Source organism: Alosa pseudoharengus, unplaced genomic scaffold (assembly GCF_046254945.1).
Source record: "Alosa pseudoharengus isolate Yale_2024_CS ecotype anadromous, Long Island Sound unplaced genomic scaffold, YU_APseudo_1.1 YU_APseudo_1.1_scf_10, whole genome shotgun sequence".
NCBI lineage: Eukaryota > Metazoa > Chordata > Actinopteri > Clupeiformes > Clupeidae > Alosa > Alosa pseudoharengus.
The window spans coordinates 31,820,409-31,844,800 of NW_027468565.1; the positions used below are offsets into that span (position 1 = coordinate 31,820,409).

The 24,392-nt window shown below is 44.3% G+C and overlaps 3 protein-coding genes across 3 annotated transcripts; 1 reads left to right on the forward strand and 2 right to left on the reverse strand.

Moving 5' to 3' along the window:
* Positions 1-6,067, reverse strand: cotl1 (coactosin-like F-actin binding protein 1). Its single transcript, XM_076270058.1, has 4 exons — positions 5,735-6,067; positions 5,223-5,305; positions 1,640-1,797; positions 1-1,276 (listed from the first exon to the last, which is right to left on the reverse strand). The coding sequence occupies exons 1-4, from the start codon at positions 5,809-5,811 to the stop codon at positions 1,166-1,168; spliced, it is 429 nt and encodes a 142-aa protein (XP_076126173.1). The 5' UTR covers positions 5,812-6,067; the 3' UTR covers positions 1-1,165.
* Positions 6,068-8,437: 2,370 nt separating this feature from the next.
* klhl36 (kelch-like family member 36) lies at positions 8,438-15,316 on the forward strand. The gene is made up of 6 exons (XM_076270067.1): positions 8,438-8,537; positions 8,898-8,960; positions 9,443-9,616; positions 11,931-12,863; positions 14,025-14,182; positions 14,512-15,316. The coding sequence occupies exons 1-6, from the start codon at positions 8,499-8,501 to the stop codon at positions 15,101-15,103; spliced, it is 1,959 nt and encodes a 652-aa protein (XP_076126182.1). The 5' UTR covers positions 8,438-8,498; the 3' UTR covers positions 15,104-15,316.
* Positions 15,317-15,395: 79 nt separating this feature from the next.
* LOC143105932 (aldo-keto reductase family 1 member B1) lies at positions 15,396-23,673 on the reverse strand. Its single transcript, XM_076270078.1, has 10 exons — positions 23,395-23,673; positions 22,434-22,604; positions 22,168-22,284; positions 20,377-20,454; positions 19,763-19,879; positions 18,643-18,755; positions 17,895-17,982; positions 16,929-17,012; positions 16,674-16,756; positions 15,396-15,619 (listed from the first exon to the last, which is right to left on the reverse strand). Exons 1-10 carry the CDS (start codon positions 23,482-23,484, stop codon positions 15,586-15,588), a joined length of 975 nt encoding a protein of 324 aa, XP_076126193.1. The 5' UTR covers positions 23,485-23,673; the 3' UTR covers positions 15,396-15,585.
* Between the last annotated feature and the right edge of the window lie 719 nt (positions 23,674-24,392).

Genomic DNA, 24,392 nt, shown 5'->3' on the forward strand with positions numbered 1-24,392 from the left:
TTTGAAAAAACAACATTTTTTTATTTTGAAATGATGGTGTCCAGTTATTAATTTTTTATATCAACCTTTTGCTTCTCACGTCTCACTGACTTTTTTCCCCCTCCACAGAATGAACCAGGGTTAGAATTCTTATGAAAAACAAATATTCCAAAGAAAAATGTAAAAAAAAAAAAAGAAAAACATTCCTTTTGGGTTGAAATCCAAATCAAATGAAATTGCTACACCAGAGACATGGCAGCTCCTACTAGATCAGGCTAAATGGCAGCACCATCGCCTTCTCAAGAGGCACCTCGGGGTTACAGAAATCACATTCTCTCCCGGAGTACTGCCAATCACAGTGCAGTGTCCACACACACGCTTTTGCGCACACACACACACAAACACACCCTTTTGCACTCACACACACGCACGCACACCTCCCATGATTGATACCTCTCTCTCCATGGGAGATTAAGGCAGTAAACACAGTGGCCTGTTCAGTTGGGGTACGGGAGTACATAATCTATAAAAATAATAACAAAACAAAATGAATATGGGGTAGGATCTCCATTGACCAAGGGTGAGTCTTTGAACCACAACCACAACAGAAGAAAATAAAAAATAAAAAAGTATGCATAATCAATCACTAAGACCACAGTGATGGTAAAGCCTGGTCCAATGACGAGCCGGGAAAGGCTCACTTCCTCTTTTTGATGGTCCAATTAGGGTTGACATACAAAAACTCCCCGGATCAACGGAGGCCCGGAGGCGAGCCGAGGCGAAGCCGGCGGTGGCTAGGACAGGGGTGAGATGAAGCACGGTACAGCAGATAGTCACAACCATGACCGCTCTGGAGAGGGGACCGGCGGAGGACACAGATCATACACAGACAGGGGTGTGGGGCTGGGTTACTGTGTAAGAGTGTGTGTGTGTGTGTGTGTGTGTGTGTGTATGCATGCATGCATGTTGTAATGTGTACTGAGATTGCATGTGTTGTGATGTATATATTTGTAAGAGAATGACTGTGTGGGGGGGGGGGGAGATTAGAGAGAGAGAGAAAGAAAGAAAGAAAGAAAGAAAGAAAGATAGAGAGATGAGAGTGTATGAAATGAGATGACGTCTTCCCTGTCTCTCTGGTCCAGCTGAGATAAGCCCCGCCCCGTTCCCTCATTTGTGCTTGATTGGTTTACTCTGCCTGCGCATCGTAGTTGGCCCCGCCTGCTTTCTTCAGCTCATTGCGGATGTAATCCTCCTCTAGTTCTTTGCGCTCGCTGATCATGAACTCCTTTGCAAAGTTCTGCAGAGAGAGATAGAGGAGTCAGTTTACATATCATTCAGTTTAAGGATTCAGGCAGTGGGTCAAAACAAAACACTACATGGTCAACAGGAGAAATCAATTATTCAAACTGCAGAGGGGAAGAGAGACAGAGAGAGATGGGCTTCTGTTCAAACACCGTTTTCCTTTGGCCACAAACCACAGAGGTGGTGGAACAGGTGGGAGTAGATATTTGCATTGGTGTGTCAGCTTCTGGTTCAAGGGCAAACAAAAGCACTACTTATGTGATCCTCAACTGTGTGCTCAGCCCTTAGTGTGTGAATGTCAAATGAGACAACCGGAAAAGGGGGAAGGAAACACACACACACACACACACACACATACCTGGACCACGTCTTTGACCAGTGTCTTGTCAGTGCTGATTTTGGCACGCTGTAGTCCGCTGACGTTCTCCCCGATCCAGGTGATCAGCGTGAACTTGGCCCGCTTGCTCATGGCGTCGCCCGTCGTGAACCGCACGAACCCGAAGAGCCGCCCATCGTCTGTGGAAGAACGCGCCCAGTGGAGGGACGAAGGGAGAACGAGAAAACACAAAGAGAAAGAGAGAAAAATCCGTGAGGGGCAAGTGATGAATGGCAGTGGTTGTGCTGCGGTCGGAACATTTGCATTAAATGGAAATAGGGTGGTACGTGAGGTTTCATATGGTTTGGTGCTTCTGCCAAGCAACACTTTGCAGCAAATGGCTCATTTGTGTGAAAGGTCTCAATGGGATGGGTTGCTGCTGTTTGATGATGCCTTTCTTCAAGAAAAATACACTTCTCTCAGTGTCACCCTGTTGCTGTTGGACTACCTTCCTACACAGTTCTTGCCACTATTGTACAGCAGATTGTCAGCGGTCATGAACTGTTATGTCTACATAACCAAAAAAAATCCCTCAACTGCAGACATAAATATATATACTTCAATAACCAAAGTGAGCAACAATCACGGCTGCTGTGATCAGTTCCTCAATGACTGTCCGCTGCCAGAAATAGAATTAGAGTATATATTTAATAATAATAATAATAATAATAACAATAATACGTATATACATTTATATATGGCCCATGTGATGACTAAAGATGTGTGACCTCTATTAGCTGGTGACAGAATAAAGCGTGAGGCTCAGCCCAAGACTAGGACAAGGGCAACCTGTGAGAATAGGGTAAAAAGGAAAGGTATTTAGGTCAGTGCGCTCATTCCAAAAGACCCAGATTAGTGTACAACTGATGCTGGCATAGTGTTCCTCATGCACTCTGATTCTGTCTAATGGGCAGGCACACACACACACACACACACACACACACCTCATTTGTCAGTGATTTAGATCAGTACAGTCAACACACCATTAGTATCTATGATAAAATAATAAATAATTAAATTGTTTAGCAAACACATAACTCGTAAGACATATCTCATCTCAAACATCATACCTGACCTGCGCCATACTACACTGACCTCGTTTACCTCCACAGTGCACACACCAATGCTAAGCTAAGGCCGACTGAAAGTCAGCCTCAAGTAGTAGCATACACCGTATCAGGAGTCGCGTCTGTCTTCGTGATTAAATATTAAAATTTCCATCATTCATTAACAGGACCTAATGCCAGTAGGTGTCACTCCCTTCTCAAATAATGAAACATGACCAGGAAAGAAAAGAGTGTTAACAGTGACAGATGCTTATGACACATCTCACGATGGGGGGGGGGGGGGGGGGGAGCCAAATGTCATTGTAACTTATTACTGAGTGTTCACAATCACAACATGTCTCAGAAACTGAAAGAAACTCAGGAGTGTGTGTTTCCCAGTCGCCATGTCAGTGACGCGTGTCGCAGAACTCATTAACGTTAATGAGATGTTTCCTCTGAGAGCCAGTGTCAGGTTGTCAGACTGGTGTCTCACAGGTGCTCTGGGCGCTTTGACCCCTGCTTTTTCCAGGCTGTAACTTCCTCTTCGGGCAGCCATGTCTAAGGACTTCTTCCCCTCCCCAACCCATTTACCACACACACACACACACTCCGCCAGCCACTTCTGCTGAATCAGCATCTGCTTGGCACTCGTACCTCTGTGCACAGAGGCAATGATGATGCAGCGAAAAAAAAACTTTAAAGAATGCTTACATTAAAATACATATGTACACACACACTCGTACACACACACACACACACACACACACCAGTGTTTCTCAACTCGGAGGCGGTCACTGGCTTCAAGAGTAAAGTAAAAGCCTGTGGAAATGCGAGAACTCCTTAAATCCAAGCTTTACAAACTCATAAAAAAAAAGAGAACAATCCCCAGGCAACATAAGGGTGGGCCCTTTGTTGCTAGATGAAGTGGGCCTAGGCTAGGATTGCTCACACCACTGAGCTCATGGGTTGTACAGCACTGGTTAAAAGAGATGGCTGCAATCCACCATGCTCAATGACCCTCTGAGTTATTCTATTATTTCTCATAGTGTAACACTTTGGTCATGGCTAACCATAAGATGGCAATGTGGATATTGACAACAGAAAGTCACGTGCAACCACATGATATATATGACTATAGTACACAAGCAAGTGAACTAGTCAGATCCACACAGGCTTGAATAGGGTGGGGTGCCTGTGTGGGATGGGAGCTGTGATGTAATCTTGTCTGTCTCTCAGACACACATAGGCTTGCAAACTCTGGAATTATCAACTCCAACCAATAAAGACTCTCAAATCAGTGCACTCACTGTTTTGAATCTGCTTTGGTTAAAATGAAAAAGTTATAAAAATGCTATATGATCAATGCTGGTGGCAAATAATGGTGGATAATTTTAAGGCCAAATACAGTCATGTGTTCGTTGCATCTTTACATGGTGGATGAGCAAACAGGTGAGCGGGGGAAGGTAAAGTTGCCCAGACCCTAATTTCCAGGGATGGTGTGTAGCCCAGCATCTGACTTCTTAGTCACTGATTATCTGATAAGAATGGCGGCAATGGCTTCTTTGATGGTGTTAGTTTACAGAAAACATTCCTTTTGGAATGCAAGCCCTGCAGCGATAGCATTGAGCAGTGGAGACTACAACTCCCGCAAGCAACAATGTTCTTTTTGGTGAAATCCGCCACGCCCTAACACCGCTAACTTGGGACGACAGAGTGTGGGGGAGCTGGGATGACATCACATTGTGTCACCTCCAGGGAGGTTTTTTGTTTCTTGCCAAAAATGTCGAAGATGTTTGGATGTGGCCATGACGTGCGCATTCGGGATAAGTTTGGAAGTAAGCCCGTCCGATGCAGATCAACACGGGACGATTATCCAGATAAGACCATACCCCGTGGTTAAGACTCGGGAGATAACATAATTCATGTCGTTCGCTTTATGTTTTCGGTGTTGCCAGTTAGGAGATTGCGCGACCAAGGGCAGGTCTTTTAGTCGGCTGTCTAACGAGTTTTTTTCTTCACCAGGAACTAATTATTGCTTCCGCGTTGCGTGCAAAAAAGATTGCACACGGTCCAGTCTGGATGAAACTCACTACCAATGGTAGACTGAGTTTCAAAAGATTAACTCTAGCATCAGGGTAGGCGACGTCACAAGTAGGAAGAACCATCAAAGATGTTATGAAGCAACAAGCGAGGCGATGCGTTACCATTATAATCAAGAAAATAACAATGGGACGCGACTTAATTGTTAACATCCACTGTAGAGTGGTTATATGCTCATTCAAGATGTGATTTAGATAGCCTAGATAACGCCCAAGACAACCTTACAGCCTCAGAATTAGCTATATGAAGAGTCAGCAACCTTTTCACAGTCTACATTCAGCCCAAACAATGCCACAGGACATATGCCTCGTTGGCGCACCAGGTAGCCTATCACATAGGCCTACATGATGTTATAGTCATAATACAGTCATAATAGAGGGGACTACATGCAAGCACACAATGAATGGAAACGTTCATACCTGTACAGTGGCTCTTGAATTCTTCGTAATCAGTCCCATGTCCAGCTGGCACAATGGTAGGGCCGTCATATTTAAACGCCGCCCTAGGAAACGATGCGTAAAAATACAAATTAAAGTGTTTCTAATAAATGATGGTAGCTTTTCATTCTGCAATGATCAGAAACCCCACAAGGACTATATTAATCTACTCTTATCAGACTTGGTTCTTCCAGCGTGTCTACAAGGCTGCATTTGCGTGCAACCTCCCCGACAGGCAACATAATTCAGACAAAGAAAATCATAAGGGGTCCGCTGGCTGTTCCAGTACTAACAACTAACGGTTAGATTTTCTGATCGTTTTATTGTCAAAACTGATGCAAGGAAGGGCGTCCTGATTACACGAACGATGCGCTGGTTTATCTTCATTTAAAACATCTAATCCGTTGCCTCCTATTGGGATGCGGCGCGATTTCCCAGTGCCTCGCCAACTTCAATATCCTAATCAATGAACCGACATAAAACTCGTTACTTACCAGTTTATATCAGTGTTATCGTCTCTGACCAAATTGTAAGCTTCCCTGCAAGCCTCTTTGTCGATTCGTGTTGCCATTTTGACGGACGATAAAGGAGAGAGATAAGCAGTCAAGCGAGTGTAAAGGAAGACCAAAGGAAAGGAAAGGAGAGATGAGTCCTAGATCCCAAATGAACTAGACACGAGTTATACAATAGAGGGACAGCGCCGAGAGGAGCCGAGCTGGACAAACGAGGCAGCGCTCACTGTCGCTACAGAGGACTAGACGGAGTGTCTCTTTTCTCAGTAGGGTGGAAAGGCGATTCCTTTCACAGCCCGATTCATTTCCTATTGCCAGTTTATGGGCGTTGGTGATGTTTGTCAATCAGGTTAGCGCTGAAAGAGGCGAGTTTCCCTGTTGCGGGGCTCACCTCCTAATGGCCAATGGGGGAACTTAGCCAAATTAAGTCCACCCAGGTCTGCTGTTGCATTTCACTGAACTGCCCTGCCATCTTGTGGATCGTAAACCGTTATGTCTTTTTGTTCGTGAGAACAATGCAGTTGTAACATTTATGGTTACGCCATTTAGACTGTGATTTACAGGGAATAACTAACCCTTTAGCCACCTTGCAAGGTATTGTCGCGAAGCAACAACAGGGTAATTAAATGAGATGTTATTTAACCAAGCCGAGCCCAGCCCTCCCGCCGCAGGTGCACGAGAGGAGCAGCATATGTGCGCATTTTTGGTTTTGTTGCAGTATGCCATAATGCAGTAGGGATCGTGTTCTCTCTCTCTCTCTCTCTCTCTCTCTCTCTCTCTCTCTCTCAGACAAATGTCTGAGGAAGATAAAAAGGCAAAATATGGAGATGATAGGCCTAATAGGCCAACAAGGGTGATGAATTGCTAGAACAAAAGTTATGTTGCCTATTCATGTTTGTGGTGTCATTACATTATGACAGGTTATCTTATCTTGATGTTTCCACTTAACTCCACTCTAGCAATATAGAACTGATAAGCTTTCAAATCTTGTCAAAATCAAAGCCACTGTGTCCCACATTCACATCAAATCTCTCTCTCTGTCCTTTGTTTTGCCAAGTAGGCTATTAATGATTCATCAAAGTCACTCAGCCTAAATACACAGCTAAGGTCCCTAAGGTGATCCAAGGAATAAAAAGAAAGTCAAAGATTAAGCCACACTGCATGGGGAGAAACATTTTGCTGTTCTGACTGCCCCATACATTTAGTGCCTACATTCCCCACTGTGCCAGATGCAGGGATGCATCAGTAGGCTATGCATAAGGCTTAGTGGTCTTTAGGAGATTAAGTCTATATTGAACCCCATCAAGCCTAACGTTAATCTCCAAAGATATTCTGATGCTCCTCACACCTGTCGACTTCTTAATATTTCAATGATGTAAAACAGCCTATTCTATAAATAGATAGCCTAAATCCATACATCATGTGCACGTTTCACTCAGTTATTATGCTGAGGACTGCACTGTTATGTGTTTGGGTAGGTCTACTCCAAAAAGTAAAAACATGTAAACATCCCACCCCCACCACCAACTTGTTCACAGATTTATAGTGTCTCCATATTTTGCTTAGGCTAGGCTACTCCTAATATATCTTTCTGGAGATTTAGGTATAGGGACAGGAACAATATATGTTATTTTATTTTTACTTTTTGGAGTAGCCAGGGACAACAGGTGGCAACATATTGTTGTATTGTTCTCAATGACACGCACATCTGTTCAAATTCCCATACTGTTGCTACTGAGTGTTGCTACTGGCCTCATAAATGAAGGATACAAGGAAGTTTATTGTCACATGCATATAGTTACTGGATGTAAGAAATGCAGTGAAATTATGTCTGGTGTCAGCCTATTTGTGCATTTATGGGGGGGGGGGCACCAACAAGGAGCACCCAAGAGCGCAGGGGCAAGGAAAAACTCCCTTACCAAGGAAGAAACCTTGGGCAGATCCACGGCTCAAGGGGCTAACCCAACTGCCAGGGGTCTTGGTGTGTGTGTTGGGGGGATGACAAGGGAGATGGAATAGTGTGCTGTGTATGTGGGGAGAGGGCAGTGTGCAATATGTGTGTTGGAGAAGCTTCCTCATGAGACAATGTGCTGTGTATTGGGGGGGGGGGGGGGGGGGGGGGCAGTGTGCTGTAAGTATGTTGGGGATGTGTGTTGGAGAAGCTTCCTGATGAAATAATGTGCTGTAGGGGAGAGGGGGGGGGGGGCAGTGTACTGCAAGTATGGTGAAGAGACTTACTATTGCAAGCAGAGTAGCCTACAGTATGTATGATGTATGTGAGTGATGACAGTGAAGATGTGTGTGTGGGCGGGAGGGGAGTGGAGCAGTGACTGTGTGTGTGTAGTGTGTGTGTGGGTAGGTGGGGGCAGTGTGCTGTAAGTATGTAGAGGATGTGGGTTGAAGATCCTGAAGACAATGTGCTGTGTATGTAGGGGGGGGGGGGCAGTGTGCAGCAAGTATGTAGAGGAGGCTTACTGTAGCAAGCAGTGTGCTGTATGTATGTGAGGTGATGACAGTGATGATGTAAGTGTGTGTTTTTTTTTGCAAGACTCATGATATGATGCAAGTGAGCTCACCTGATGAATGTCAGAATTGCCTTCGGTCCATCTATATTCCTACACTCTTGAGGGCGCTGTAGGAATTCCTTTAGATTGAGTAAATAGAATTTAACATAGAAGAAGAGTGGTTGTTCCACAACAACATGTAGGCTAGCCTAGATATTTTGTTTAGCCTACTAAAAAAATCAATGATTCGGCTATGTCTTCCAACAGCAGATGACGTTCTGGTAGGCCTAATGGATTTACAAAGATATGCTACTGTTGAGAATGTGTATATGGAGGCAAAAGCGACAAACAAAAGTTGTAGGCTACTGGTTTGCATAATGATCGGTCAGGAGGAGGAGAAGAGGAGAGAACAGAACTATTGACAGTGATGTTTGTTTGTTGTGTTTCTTCGAGCAGAACACTGAGGCCTTTAGATGGTATCGTCAGATTAGTAGGCCTATGTCTTAACTAGGCTATTTGAACTTTTCGTAGGAGGCGGCACTCGATGGAAATAAAATGGTGTTCGTGTTAACTTCATGGCAGCGTAGCCTACACAAAATTGACTTCCCCCATCTCTAATGTTGCTTTGTCCGATATTCCAGATTGGGGACATGGAGGGGCCGAGTCAAACGTCTCGCCAGCATGGGATAGGTGAATCATCCAAGGTTGGTGCCTATAGGCTTTATCATTTTAAAGGGACACCAGGCAACGTTTTCGTGTTAATTAATCATCTTCGTAAGTCGGTATATGGTTAAATGAATCATTACGGGGCGAATGATCTCTCTCGCCCGCCCCTACTGCCTGTAGAAAGAATATCCTACTTGCATGTTTGGTGTATCCTACCCGCCGACCGACCGAAGCAGGATCAGTTTACAGCACAGAGGCAGGCTAACGAAACGCTAGAGATTGTTGCAAACGTGTGTATAATGGCAGAGCCGGCGAAGAAGCAGCGAAAACCCTTGACGGAAGACGCAAAGAAAAGGAAAAGAGCTTCAGACCAAGCGAGGGGGAGTTTCGTAGAGAAAAAGCATCAGGCTTGCCTGGTGTCCTTTTAAAAACCTCTGTGTTGTTTTGCATTTTCAAGCTTATCATGTAAGGCCATGTCATGGCATTGGGGTTAGTTGTGTTATGTGTCAATGTCATGCAGCGTTTTTCACCCGGGCGCCTGGTTTATCGCTGGGAAGAGCGGGCCAGTTGCCTCCTCCATGGCCTGAATGAACAGCGCCAGCATGGGCAGCTGTGTGACGTGGTGCTGGTGGCAGATGAGCAGAAGGTCCCCGCGCACCGAGCCCTGCTTGCCGTCTCCAGTCCATACTTCCAGGTAGGCTACTGGCTTTCGTTTTTTTTTCGACAAAAAATTGTTTTTTTGAGGAAGGAATGAAGAGGTTGTTTTCACCACTGTTATGGATTTGTCATATTCCAGTGTCTAGCGGCATGTAAAACCATCTACTCCCTTTATTCTTTCACACAAACTTACATCACAGACCACGATCAGTTAAAGAGCATACAGGTTAAAAAACATTTTTGACAAATGAAGTAAAGGGACATGAAGCAAGATAGTAGTGAGTAGCCTAGTGTTTTTTTTTTTTTTTTTTTTGAAAAATCAACTTTAAATACAATAGAACAATATTTAGTTATTTTTATAACTGAATTTATGAACATTCCAGACACAGTGACGACATCATAAGAGGGAGTCCAGCAAAGTTGAGCATAGGGGAGAATGGGTTTTAACTGCATTTTCTTTTACACTGATAAGGTCAAAAATGTCCTCTGACATACCAGTGGTTCATAAGCATGAGCCTGACTGGCAGGGACAAAGTAAAGACGAATAGGCTACAAAATTTAGCTAAATCATGGCCATCAGTGAGAAATTGATTAGGGCTGTGAGTAGGATCGGATCACTATTAGTATGTATCATGGCTTCAAAATGGCAGTTGTTTCATTTTCCATCACATAGGCTTTCATATACAACAAGTTAAGTAGAATCAGTAAGCAAATTAATAGTCTGTCTATAGCTAACATTAGTTGATAACCAGATGGATAAAGAGCAAATGTGTGGTAGCCCATATACACTGATGGTTTTATAGTCAGGTCTCTAAAGCAGGAAGCATATATGCCCATGGTTGGCTGAACACAGACTAATGAGTTGCTTTCTGATTCTACTTAGTGTAGGCTATATAATGGCCTTCATGTGATGGCAAGTGACACAACTGGCATTTTCAAGCATTGCTACCTACCCATATCCTCTTCATCACATTTTAAGATCAGTAATGGTTGCCAGTAAAGAAAAAAATTATCAGAATATTTTTTATTTTTATGTCAGGCAGGTAGTAGACTCTAGCATGACATACTGGAATGAAGTCATGTCTTTGGCCTCATCAGTGTAAAAACCTCCCTCTTATGAGGTCATCTTTGGGTCTGGAATGTTTCCTGGAATGTTCATAAATTCAGTTATAAAAATAAGTAAGGGATAATGTATAGAACGTCGGTCATTACTGGAAAAATAAGTCCTGACAGGGTGAACCGGACCCCGACGCGCAGCAGAGGGGTCTTGTTTCGCCCTGAAGGGACTTATTTTCCCAGTAATGACCGGCGTTCTATACATTATCCCGCTTTTTACACGGCTACTTGCCAAAACGAAATAATAAACTCCCCCCGATATGACTTTAGCCTACATAGCCTAGCCTATTTGTTACCGTTCATCGTGGCATTTGCTGAGAAACAAATAGTTTGCATCAACACACGCTGAACTTGAATCAAACATTCTTTAGAACACAGCTGATCAACCGTCTGCTTTCACTTTTGAATGAAGTTCCAGTCCTTGCGTAGTGATATGGAAGACGTATCAGAAGCACAAAACCCGTTGCCATTGACAGCGGTAATTATATGTTTGCAGCGGTAATTACATGAATATATTTTACCGTAGAACTTTGGGAAATCCCATTCAAGCCAATAGAGCGTTCTACTTGTCTTGTGAAGAGCCCTGTAATAACTGTAAATATTGTTCTATTGTATATAAAGTTGATTTTGCAAGAAAAACCACTACTCACTACTATCTTGCTTCATGTCTCTTCATTTGTCAAAAATGTTTTTTAACCTCACATATACACTTTAACTTCGAAACAGTCAAAAAATCTAGACATACTTTTGACACCTCCGGTATGCTCAGTTCTAAAGACGTCAAATAGCCCGTTATAGTTCATTGACAGCAAGAAACCAGAAGTGAACACACATGGATAGCTATAAAAACTGCTTTCATTATACAACTAAACACGACAAAATACTTTTATAACCCTTGTGATCTCAGTGGCGATGCAGTGTTTGTTTGCACCTCCAACAGCATGGCATACCTGGTTACCTCCCAAAAACGCCCTTAAACGCCTGTATGTTTTTTGCCATTAATCACTCCTATGATGTATTGTCTATCCAAAGTAAAGTGCCTGTTTCTAAGTTAACTGATGGTCAACTAAAAATCCGATATTGTTTGCACCTCCAAGTGGTCTGTGACGTAAGTTTGTGTGAAAGAATAGCTCCGAAAGTTGCTCCATCATCACTTTCACCTTCCAATAAGTAAGTCACCATATTTGTTGTGATGCTAGTTGGAGTTTAGCTCCTTGTCATCCCTCTCTTTGCAGGCCATGTTCACCCTGAGCATGCGGGAGGCACAGCAAAAGGAGGTGGAGCTGGTGGGCGCGTCCTACGAGGGCCTGAGGGCGCTGGTGGACTTCCTGTACAGCGGTGAGCTGCTGCTGGATGACGGCAACATCGAGCACGTGCTGGAGACAGCGCACCTGCTACAGGTGTGGCACGCTGTGGACTTCTGCTGCCAGTTCCTGGAGGCGCAGGTGACAGCTGATAACTTCCTCTACCTGCAGAAGCTGGCTCTGCTCTACAGTCTGGAGCGCCTGGACGCCTTCGTGGACCGCTTTGTGCTGGAACGCTTCGCCTCACTCTCGGTCTCCCCACACTTCCTGAGTCACGTGCCGGCCTCCAAGATGGCCGCCTACCTGTCGGCCGAGCGCGTGCAGCAGCAGAGCGAGCAGGCAATGCTGCGCGCCGCCCTCCGCTGGCTTGCCCACGGGCCCGAGCGGACGGAACATGCCCGGCGGCTGCTGGCCCACGTGCGCTTCCCGCTCATGCCCGCGGCTGCGCTGGCCGAGTGGGCCTTACCAGCGGTGCGCTCTCTGCTGCCGCCGGAGGCCGACTGTGAGCCCCTGCTGGAGGAGGCCCTGAACTACCAGGCCCGCATCAGTGCCCAGCCCCTGCTCCAGACCCCGCGCTCCCAGCTCCGGGGGGCCACAGAGTGCCTCCTGCTGGTCGGGGGCGAGGTGTCTGAGAGGGGCGACGAGTTGAGCGCCGAGGTGTGGCGCTACGAGCAGGAGGACGGGGGAGAGCGGGGCGGATGGGAGGTGGAGACGCACCTGCCTGCCCAGAGGAGCCATCACAGCGTGGCCGTGCTGGGGGGGTTCATGTTCACCGCTGGGGGGAGCACGGTGCGGGACAACGGGGGCGACACGGCCAGTAACCTGCTGTACCGCTACGACCCCCGCTGCAACACCTGGATTCAGGTGGGTCCTGCAGTCAGTGTTTGGATCCTTGCCTTTGGGTTTCTGTCCTTGTACTCCTTATTGGCCAGATGCTGAAGAAGGCCCTGTGTCCCAGTATCAATATGGGATGTTCACTCATAAAACAGTATTATGCAAGTAGGGTTAAGCTTTGATCATCCTTAGGCCTAGCATTCTTTCACACAAACTTAGGTCACAGACCACATGGAGGTGCAAACAATGTCGGATTTTTGGTTGATTTGACCATCAGTTAACTTTTTCGAAACATGGACTTTACTTTGGATAGACAATAGAAATACATCCTTGGAGTGATTAATGCCCACAAATACCCGTATGTTTGTGTGAAAGAATTAAGATGGAAAGTAGTGTGTTTCTCACTTGCTTGATATCCTTCTATATATCAATAACTCTGAGGAGTCTCAAATATCCATCTTAGGTGCATTCAAAATAATAAACAATGGTTCTGGTAAGTTTCCAAACTATTTTTCTGTAGCCTTGAGTTCACTGCAAATGTTTGTGAAAACACACAAGCAGTATGAGTAGGTGCAGAGATGTAAAAGTCCTGCCATGTACAGTATTGGTTCTACCTGTGCACTTAACACAGGTGATTTCACTAAATACCTGATCTACCTGGTTTAAGACATAGATATTAGAAAGCTAGATACCGCATTGTCCGTCGAGTTATATTAGGTGGCATACGTAAAAGAGGCCGCCATATTGCTGGGTGCAATACCTTACTGTCTATGGGCAACACTTGTTGGCAGAGACACCTGTCAGATTTCAAATCAGAGACACCTGTTTCTCCATTGGCCTCCAGTGATTGTTGCCCCCACCAAGATGGCGGTGCTATTTACGTACGTTCTGGAGCCCAGTGCGGTATATAGCTTTCTAATATCTATAGCTTAAGAGCTGTGCTGATTAGAATCAAGTGAAGTGAATGCTTGGAACAAAAATGTGGCAGGACTTTTACTCTCTGAAGCTGGACTTTTACACGTCTGATAGTTGGTTCTCAGCAAACAAGCTTGAACACTTGACTAAAGGTTATTGTTTAAGTCAAACAATTTTGAATATGGACACAAAACCGTTTGAAAGTTTTCCATACACCAGACACTACTCTCACCATTCTTACCCCATTGTTTTGACCCCATCTTGTAACCTGTCCAGGCAGCCTCCATGAACCTTAGGCGTGTGGACTTCTACCTGGGTGCTGTGGTGGACTGTCTGATAGCCGTCGGGGGGAGGAATGATTCCGGAGCCCTGTCCTCTGTGGAAGTGTACCATCCTGCCGAGGACTACTGGGAGTTTGTGGCTGACCTGCCAAAGTGAGGATTTCACCTGGATCCAGTGTTCCTGTGGCACTGACAATTGCATTGTCCTATTTCTGTGATATTATATACATGGATTTGACTGAATATTCCATTGGATGTATGGATATTATTGGATGTCCTACTTTCTGCATGGATGTTTCTGTGAGGATGTTGATACAGTCAGCTGTGGCGCTCTCATCAGCTCTGTCTGTCTCTCTCTCCCTCCCTCCCTCTCTCTCTCCCTCTCCCTCTCCCTCTCTCTCTCCCTCTCTCTCTCTCTCTCTCTCTCTCTCTCTCTCTCTCTCTCTCTCTCTCTCTCCCTCTCTCTCTCTCTGTCTCTGCAGGTTGACCTATGGCCACGCAGGGTCTGTGCACAGTGGTTTAGTCTATATCTCTGGTGGCCATGACATGCAGATCGGCCCCTACCGCCGTGACTTCCTGAGCTACGACCCGCAGACTGGCGGCGGACAGAGTGACGCGTGGACGGAGCGGCCGCCCATGCTCATGGCCCGCGGCTGGCACTGCATGGCAGCACTGGGCGAGCGCCTCTACGCGCTGGGTGGCAGCAACGACCACCAGGACAGCATCGAGCGCTTCGACATCCTGGACGTGGAGGCGTTCGAGCCACGCAGCGAGCAGTGGACGCGCGTGACGCCCCTGCTGAGGGCCAGCAGCGAGGCGGCCGTGGCCGTGTGGGAGGGACGCATCTACGTGCTGGGCGGGTACAGCTGGGACACGCTGGCCTTCTCCCACACCACGCAGGTCTTCCACCCGGACACCGGCTACTGGGCCAGGGGGCACGATCTGCCCAAGCACATCGCTGGCGCAACGGCGTGTGTGTGCCCCGTCACAGCCTTACCCTCGCCCCTGTCCTCCCAACCCCAGGGCAGATCTGGACACAGCAGGGGGAGGGTCAGTAGGAGACCCCTCACATAGGAACACAACTGGATGGACTGAGGTTATCCTTTTCATGTGCAGTTCGGACTTCAGATTGTGTTTGCTTTAAAAATAACTACGATTAGTCATTGCCATTGGTTTGTTAAATATTGACCTTGGACGGTGTTTTGTAATGTTCCTGGGTTCCAACTGGGAGGTTTATAATGTTGTTTAATTCAGAGTATCAATAAATATAATCTCTTTTCGTCATAATCACTTTCATTACTTTAGTGCTAATTTGAACAGATTGGGGCAAATGAGGACATGTACAGCTCTTTGCAATAAATTCATTTTTCATTCATCAACAGTAGGATTCAGAAAATGTCACATTCACATCACATACCGTAGACACAATGTATGTAAACAATTCACACAAAATACAAATCAGTCTAATTGCCCTGATTGAAGATTTCAAAATCCGATAGTGGCAGCAGCAAACAGTCCTGCAGATCAATGGTCAGGTAGTCAGCAGACAGCAGATCTCAGTTGAAAGGGTAGAATGGGTGAGACTTCAGCCTAGCAGGTGAAATCACAGTTCTTAGTATCTCAACACTCAGTGGTAACTTAATCTTTAGTTAAAGGTACACTATGCAAGATTTTCACCTTAATATAACCTTTACAAAGCCAATTTGATGGTAAACGAACTTGTAATAGGGGAATCGTTCACTTAGCATAGCCATACAGTATAGCCGTAGCGAGTCGCTAACGAGAGAACCAGCCAGGCAACTTCAAGAATAGTCGACCTGACGACATCTCGCGAGAATTGTGAAACATTACCTTGTCAGTAGATATACTGGTGGCTCTTTGGAGATAGTTTGGCCTGTTGTTAATCCTTCGCCTCAACAACAAAAGCATTTTCATTGTGTATAGGGGGAACAAGCCACGAGAAGTAGACTATTTACAATTGCAGAGTAAAATACAACTCTAGGGGGTGCTCTACACTCTACAGTCACCAAAATTACCTGAAACTGCATAGTATATCTTTAAATAAGGGTATGTTCAGATTTGACTACTTTTTCTGACAAGAAAAATTGTGCAGACCGCTTTTTTCAATTTTTTAAAAATCTGCCATCGTTTTTGTTCCAAAAAGCAGCCGGAAGTGTCTTTTTCGGTTATCCGCTTGTGATTGGTCAGCTGTCAAAAAACAGCGTGACGTAGAGCGTTTCTCTGCTAGAAGTTGAACATTTTTCAACTTTAAAAACTGAAGCTGCAGAAAAAGAGCATTTGATCACATTTTTAAAAGAAGCTGAGGACTTTTTTGAAAACACGGTCTACTCCATAGCATGATAATATAAAATGGACGCCGGCCGTTACGAACAATACACCTAGTAAACATAGCCTAATACAGTTATAGAGTAAGATCATTTTTTGTGTATGTATTATATGTGTATGTAAGCATGTCTGTACCAAAGACAGCAGAAAAATGCTCATCCTTGAGTGTGAGCAGAAAGGAACCAGACATAGGGTACACAGGAGACCATTGGAGCTTCAGACCCTGATCCTGAAGCGTGTTTGGTAAATAAGAGTGTGTGAGAGAGAGTGTGTGTGTCTGAGAGAAAGAGACACTCACGCATCAATGACACAGGCCTTCCACCCTCTATTAAGTCCTCTCAGTTTACTCATGTCCTCCTCATCCAGTGTGAAGTCAAAGATCTGCACAAGTTCAAATCATAATAATTCAAACAATAGTTATTATAATTTATAACATTATACTACTTTTCAAGCAGTATTCATAAACACAGTCACACAGTTGTTAAAGTGTGCCTCAAGCTCTGAGTGAGGACAAAGATGGAGTCCGTTTGCAGAGGTGCAGGTATGGTCTGACCTTGGTGTTTTCCAGGATGTGATTGGGCTTGGTGCTCTTCGGGATGACACAGATGCCCTGCTGGATGTGATACCGAAGCAGCACCTGAGACGCAGAGCGAGAGAGGAAGATTTTGAACTTAGTTAGGATGGCCGAGGATCTCTGTTTTCAAGGGGCCACTGTAAACTGACAGGTCAAAAGCATATAATGGACACACATTAACTGTTTCAACTGAGCAGCCTCTGTCTCACTCATTGACTTCCAGTTCCGCCTGATTACAATGATCCAGTCATTGTTAGTCACTGCGATTGACTTGCAGTATCCCTGATTGTCATAACTCCAAGGTCCGTAATTTAAATTGTGGGCTAAGTGCAAAGTCTAAAAATCTTATTGCTAATTTAATTTGCTAATTTAGCAAGATCCTAAGCTGGAACATCGGTGGATCAGCTCAATGCTCCCACACGCCACATGATGGCTTTAGTTCATACACAAGACACTTTGCTCATTGAGTGACTTTGCTCTTTGCCAATCATTTAAATCAGGGCCCCTAAAACAACTTCAGGACTTAAAGGGACACCAGGCAAGCCTGATGCTTTTTCTCTACGAAACTTCCCCTCGCTCGGTCTGAAGCTCTTCTTTGCATCTTCCGTCAAGGGTTTTCGCTGCTTCTTCGCCGGCTCTGCCATTATACACACGTTAGCAACAATCTCTAGCATTTTGTTAGCCTGCCTCTGTGCTGTGGATGCAGGATGTAAACTGATCCTGCTTCGGTCGGCGGGTACGATACACTGAACTTGCAAGCAGGATATTCTTCCTACAGGCAGTAGGGGCGGGCGAGAGAGTCTTCATTCGCCCTGTAATGAGTCATTTAACCATAAACCGACTTACGAAGATGAGTAATTAACACAAAAACGTTGCCTGGTGTCCCTTTAATGATCTTATTGCTATGCAGTTCCTGGAGGGAGAAGAGAGAAGAGGAACTCTGACTTGTGCCGGGGTTCTTCTATGCTTTGTTGCTATGTCTGTCACTACAGGATCCTCCAGAAGCTTCTCTGGATCAGTGTCTCCCTGGTGACTAGAAGAAGGAAGAGAGACAGAGGCATTTAAACATCTAGAAACATCTAGAAAGTGAAAGCCAGCCAATGAATCAATTAGACTTATGTCAGTTGATAGCAGATACTGTATATGAAAATTTCAAGTTTATAAGAGAGCGTTACACAAAATGAAAAAATCTGTTATGACAGACCATTACAAATGAACAAGATATTCTCCATCCGCAACTGAAATGCTTTCTAAATGAGCCTATTGAGTTGGCTAGTTCCCTAGATCACTAGACAGTCACTTCTGCGAGAAATGGTTGTTTATTTTCATAATGTCATGAAGTATGGTATGATCCATGTCAGCCAGCCACCCAAAGGACACAACAAAGCTTGATCAGTCACCACTTACATGACTGAGCAAACAGGGAAGTGGAGTGATGAGGCACACTCAACTCGGCTTCAGAAAATAGAAGTCCTGCCACATGTTTACTCCAACCATTCATTACACCAGCTGATTCTAATTGGCACAACTCCGCAGCCAGGTAGGTAAGCTAATTAGTGAAATAAGTGCACAGGTAGAACCAATACATGGGAGGACATGTACTTTATGAAGCCCGGCTGTTACACCAATGGGCACACTGAACAAAAGGGCCGTCAGTCAGTAACATTATTGTTTTGCTGAGGTGATGACTCACTGGTCTGGTGGCCTCCCGGGGCTTCCAAAGGGACTGTAGGCGGTGAGGGCAATGCTCTTAGATTGGCAGTACTCAATCAGGTCAGTTTGAACCAGGTACGGATGCAACTCCACCTACACAGGATGGGAGGCCAAGTGACAGAGGAGAGAAAAGTCACTCTGATTTAAAGCCGCAGTCCATAATTCTCCGATTCTCTTAACCCAATACACTTTTTGTTGAATTCAGCTCTCCTAGCAGTCTTCTAACTGTTCCGTCTCTGTGTGTCTATGTACCCAAAAAAAAACTCCTGTGTTCATACATACTCTTGGCTCTTTAGACTCTTGGAAACAAAGTTGTGTGTACCAAGTCATATACAATTCCAGCCATTGCTTCAAGAGTCTAGCAGGGAGATGTGTTATTTATTTGTAGATGATTGATGAATTGCACCTTTTACTCTTTCTCTGTATATTTTGTCTCATATCAGATTAAATGTGTGCTGGTGTCTCAGACTGATGTGGTCAATCTCAGCTGGATCCTGGTGTCTTCCTGCCTTGAATGTGTCCTCTCTCTCTCTCTTTCTCTCTCTCTCTCTCTCTCTCTCTCTCTCTCTCTGTCTCATCTCATCTCATCCTCACTTTCACTAACAGGCAAAAGCAATGTTTTTGCACTTAAGGAAATGTCTGAATGCAAACTTTCTGAATTTGCATTTTCCCAAACCAGACAGGTGCAAATGTGTCTGTGTTTTTGTAGTTCCATATGCACATGTCAGTGTGTAGTTAGTGTTCATGTAGTCACATTTGCCTTTTGTGTGCCCCGCAATAATTTAGTAGGTCTTCCTTGTCCTCAGTTGTATACTTTGTACTGTTGATTCTTGAATACATTCACTCCAGCTATAGAAGACATCATGGCATGTACATGGATGGTAGGCTATCTTATGCTGTCATAACATCATTTTGACAACTTGCCATGTCACTCCAATGGTATGTCAAATCAATTCTAAAAGATGTGTCAAGTAATGTATATTAATTAAGACATGATGATGATGTCCGTCTTTTGATGGATGGATATAGGGTTGCCAAACTGAGTTGAATATGAATGCATTTAACTGGATTTGGACTGTGTAGAGGAGCGGTAGATGCACCTGATTGACAGCAGGGGGGACCTTTGCCATGGACAGCAGTCTCTCCAGCTGCAAAGCCGAGAAGTTGGACACTCCTATGCTCCTCACTTTCCCAGAGACCTGCAGAGCTTCCATTCCCTTTCAGACAAACACACACAACAAATATTCACACACAAAACACACCAAAACACAAAACAAACACACAGACATGGAACAACATTGACTCATAAACATGACAACAACACACAACACACCCACAGACATGGAGTGACATACGCTTGACATGGAGCACACCAACACGTATTCACACTAAACCAGATGGAATATACAACAAACACATGGAAAATTCACATTTATACAAATCACCTTAAAGACACAACAAGTACATAGAGATAGAGAACACACACTGACACCATACCAATCTAGTATAACATGTACACACAAGAAACACGGATGCGTTGGTTGGATGAAGACACACACATTCACTTGTCTGGAGCTTGACAGATCAGTAGATTGAGGATCAGAACATTCCGGAATCTTAATTCAAAATAATGTGCCCTTTCCACAGATTAAAAAAAAAATTTGAAAAAAGGACTCCTAATGTGTTCTCCAGTAAGTTACAGTAAGGGTCTGACCTTCCACACATCTATGTAGTCAATATCAGCTGTGAGCATCTCTCCGTCCTTCATGGGGAAGAGTTCGTCATCCACTCTCTGTAGGAAAGAGACATGGGAGGTCAGAGATTCCTGGAAATATTCTGACCTGTCATCCCATTATTAGAAGTCTTGGTCTTGAGTCCATTCTCGAGACCATTTTTTGCTTACTCGGTCTCGTCTCGGAATTGAAAGCAAAAATACTCGGTCTTGACTCTGTCTCGATTTACATTGGAAAGAGGCGCACTCATAATTTTAGAGTCCTTCCCCCCCATTTTTTTTGCAATTGTGTATATTTCATAGTATATTCTAAAATATCCACCATTACAGATATTCTTATTTTAATAAAAATTATAATATTGACTGGCGTTAAATTATATCCCATGGTGCTATGCTGTGCAGTGCAAAGGTTTTAAGAGATACAATCTTTGTCCAAACGGCACAGCAGTTATTCTGGAAAGGGTTGAAGTAGCGGTTTTGACATAATCTGTCATTCTTATGCGTGCCTCTGATTGTAATAATTGACGAGATGAGTGAGCAATCTGCAATTATTAAATTTGGTCACTTGAACCACATCTCAAAACCTTCAACTTTAATGAAATATTGACATCATGCCATTCAACATTTTGACTCAAGCTGAGTTCCTAGTCTTAAAGTATTGTTCAGAAAAGAAGTTTGGTAGACAATGTGCTATACTGCTCCTATAGCCAACAATCTCCACTCTACCCTCTGGGAATTTAACTGTTGAATATAATACTTGGGTGATGTTAAATGTAAGTAAATTATGGATATCTACTCTTTTTTTGGTCAGTCTCAATGTCTTGACTCCTTAAAGACTCGGTCTTGACTCAGTCTTGCCTCCTCAAAGACTTGGTCTTGACTCGGTCTTGGCTGCATTTAAAAACCAACGGTCTCGGTCTCGACTCAGTCTTGACCCTTTAAAGACTAGGTCGGTCTTGACATGTGCGGTTTTCTTTCTAGTTTACTCTTAACTATAGATTATGCTACTTCCAGTAAGTATCAGCTCTGTATTGGAGGTATGGATATGGTTTATGGAATCAAAACAACGGCAATAATATTTTGGTACTCGAGAAAAGATATTCACATGTGTAATAGCAGCTGTAAAACAATTGTAAAACAATTTGTGCTTGTGCACGGAAAATTTGTACTTGTAGAAATATTTTGTGCATGCGCGAAATGGTCTTCGAGGATATGATTTGCACATGTGTAGAACTGTTTTGTAACTGTGGAATTTTTTTTGTGCACAAAAACATGTGTGACAAAAAGTGTGACATGACATCCATCGTTTGTGTGCAACACTGGATGTACAAAGCTACACAACTTTTTTACAGACACGAATTTTTGCAGTGTTTTTTCTGCGTTTCTTATGAGCCAATCAGCACATTGCATCGCCTACTGACTAGCCAATCAGCGCTGCACACCGACTTGCTGGCCCTTCCGTGCACAAGCACAAATTGTTTTATACAGCTGCAAAATTAAATTACACATGTGAATATCTTTTCACGGGTACAAAATATTATTGGCGTTGTTTTGATTCCATAAAAGGTTACACTTGAATTTGAACTTGATTGTGTATCTCTCTGTGTGTGTGTGGTATGTGTATGTGTGTGTGTGCTTGTGTGCTTGTGTTTGTGTGTGTGTGTTTATGTGTATTGCACATGCTCTGTGTGTGTGTGTGTGTGTGTGTGTGTGTGTGTGTGTGTGTGTGTGTGTGTGTGTGTGTGCGTGCGTACGTGTGCGCGTTTTTGGTACCTTCAGGGCCACAGGAAAGTGCACAAGGTACAGGTCCACATAGTCCGTCTGTAGATCACTCAGTGTCTTGTTAAGACATAGAGGGATGTCACCTGAGGCGTGGTGTGTGCACCACAGCTATTGAGAAGAGAAGATAGAAGATTCTGTAACTAATATTCAACCTTACGCTGGCTCATCTGTGAAACATATGGAGCCACATCTATAGTAACCCTACATTAGCTTGTGTTGCTAGGTAGCATCTAAAAGGCCTTGTGTTGCTGCCCCACCTTACTGGTGATGAACATGTCTTCTCGGCGGATGATGCCTTGACTGATCTTGTTCTGGATGGCTTTGCCCAGTTCGACTTCGTTTTGGTAACTGAAGGCTGTGTCCAGGTGACGGTAACCAGCCGCAATGGCCGCCTCTGCTGCAGCTTGGCAAATCTGATCAGTAACTTTCTGATGAATGATGAATGAAGAATATCACATTACCTTCTAGATAAGACTGAATGACAGATGCCATTTCAATCACATGCATATCACAATTAATTTACATTCATAATTTCGAAAGATTAGTTGCAATTAGTTGCAATACTGTAAACGTGGAATAGTGACAATATATAAGTTAGCAGGTGCACTACTACTACAACTGCAAAACTATTCAAATGCAGTTTGCAGCAGGAACAGATAAAAGGCAGAGACATCATGCAAAGTGTGCTTGTCTGTGTGTGAGACAGAGAACAAGACAGACAGTTACAGTACATATACTGTGTGTTTGTATGTGTATGAGTGAATGTGTGTGTGTGTGTGTGTGTGTGTGTGTGTGTGTGTGTGTGTGTGTGTGTGTGTGTGTGTGTGTGTGTGTGTGTGTGTGTGTGTGTGTGTGTGTGTGTGTGTGTGAGACAGAGAACAAGAGAGAGACAGATACAGTACATATACTGTGTGTTTGTATGTGTATGAGTGAATGTGTGTGTGTGTGTGTGTGTGTGTGTGTGTGTGTGTGTGTGTGTGTGTGTGTGTGTGTGTGTGTGTGTGTATGTGTGTGTGTGCTTGTCTGTGTGTGAGACAGAGAACAAGAGAGAGACAGATACAGTACATATACTGTGTGTTTGTATGTGTATGAGTGAATGTGTGTGTGTGTGTGTGTGTGTGTGTGAGTGTGTGTGTGTGTGTGTGTGTGTGTGTGTGTGTGTGTGTGTGTGTGTGTGTGTGTGTGTGTGTGTTAGAGAGAGAGAGAGTGTGTACGTACTGATCCCTTCCATGTCCCCAGTCCAAGCAGTGGCATGAGTCTCCCATCATTGAGCTCTATCTTTCTGCCTTGTCTGCTGTCTTCTTCCATCTTGAGCCTTTACAGTGCAGTACAATATCAGTGGCAGAACACTGATACCACACTCCAGAACACTGACACCTCACTCACACTCCAGAACACTGACACCACACTCCAGAACACTGACACCACACTCACACTTCTCTCCTGTCTGTTGTCCTTTTCTTAGTTCTTCCTGACACTCTTTCATCCGCCCCCTTCCCGTCTTAACTGTATCACTCTGTCTCGTTCGTCTTTCTCTTTATCTCTTGGGTTAATAATTCAACCTAACAAGGTGCGTGCGCACGCACGTGTGTGTGTGTGTGTGTGTTGTGTGTGTGTGTGTTGTGTGTGTATAGGAGTAAAATGCTTGCCTTTACAGAAGGAAGTGACCTTTACAACTTTGCCTGCTGACATTCCCCAACTTCCCTATGCTAAGCTCAAATAAAAAGCTGAATGCAGCAGTTGTTCCCTGTGTCACTGTTTCATACGACTCTCACACAAAACTGACGGTTCCTGGATTATGGGCGGGAAAACGAAAGTACAAACATCCATATGGGTGTCTTTGTTTTGCTTGCAAACACATACTAGCATACTATTAAATGCACACACACACACACACACACACACACACACACACACACACACACACACACACACACACACACACACACACACAAATGCAATCATATGGAGCAAAATAGAGCTAAAACATTTAAAACTTTTCTGCTTTATATAATTATGTGTGTGTGTGTGTGTGTGTGTGTGTGTGTGTGTGTGTGTGTGTGTGTGTGTGTGTGTGTGTGTGTGTGTGTGTGTGTGTGTGTGTGTGTGTGTGTGTGTGTGACTACAGTGTCTCCCAACTAGGTACAATCTGGCAACATGGTACCCATCAAAGCACGAACCCTACTGTATATTACACCCAACTCAGCAAGAAAATG

Coding starts and splice junctions, on each gene's coding strand:
- cotl1 (XM_076270058.1), bottom strand. CDS start 5,811: ATGGCAACACGAATCGACAAAGAGGCTTGCAGGGAAGCTTACAATTTG. Junction 5,306..5,734: donor GATAACACTGATATAAACTG/GTAAGTAACGAG, acceptor ATCGTTTCCTAG/GGCGGCGTTTAAATATGACG. Junction 1,798..5,222: donor ATTCAAGAGCCACTGTACAG/GTATGAACGTTT, acceptor GTTCTTCCACAG/ACGATGGGCGGCTCTTCGGG.
- klhl36 (XM_076270067.1), top strand. CDS start 8,499: ATGATTCGGCTATGTCTTCCAACAGCAGATGACGTTCTG. Junction 8,961..9,442: donor GGATAGGTGAATCATCCAAG/GTTGGTGCCTAT, acceptor AATGTCATGCAG/CGTTTTTCACCCGGGCGCCT. Junction 12,864..14,024: donor GCTGCAACACCTGGATTCAG/GTGGGTCCTGCA, acceptor TAACCTGTCCAG/GCAGCCTCCATGAACCTTAG.
- LOC143105932 (XM_076270078.1), bottom strand. CDS start 23,484: ATGGAAGAAGACAGCAGACAAGGCAGAAAGATAGAGCTCAATGATGGG. Junction 17,983..18,642: donor CCCGGGAGGCCACCAGACCA/GTGAGTCATCAC, acceptor TCCTTCTTCTAG/TCACCAGGGAGACACTGATC. Junction 17,013..17,894: donor ATAGAAGAACCCCGGCACAA/GTCAGAGTTCCT, acceptor TCTGCGTCTCAG/GTGCTGCTTCGGTATCACAT.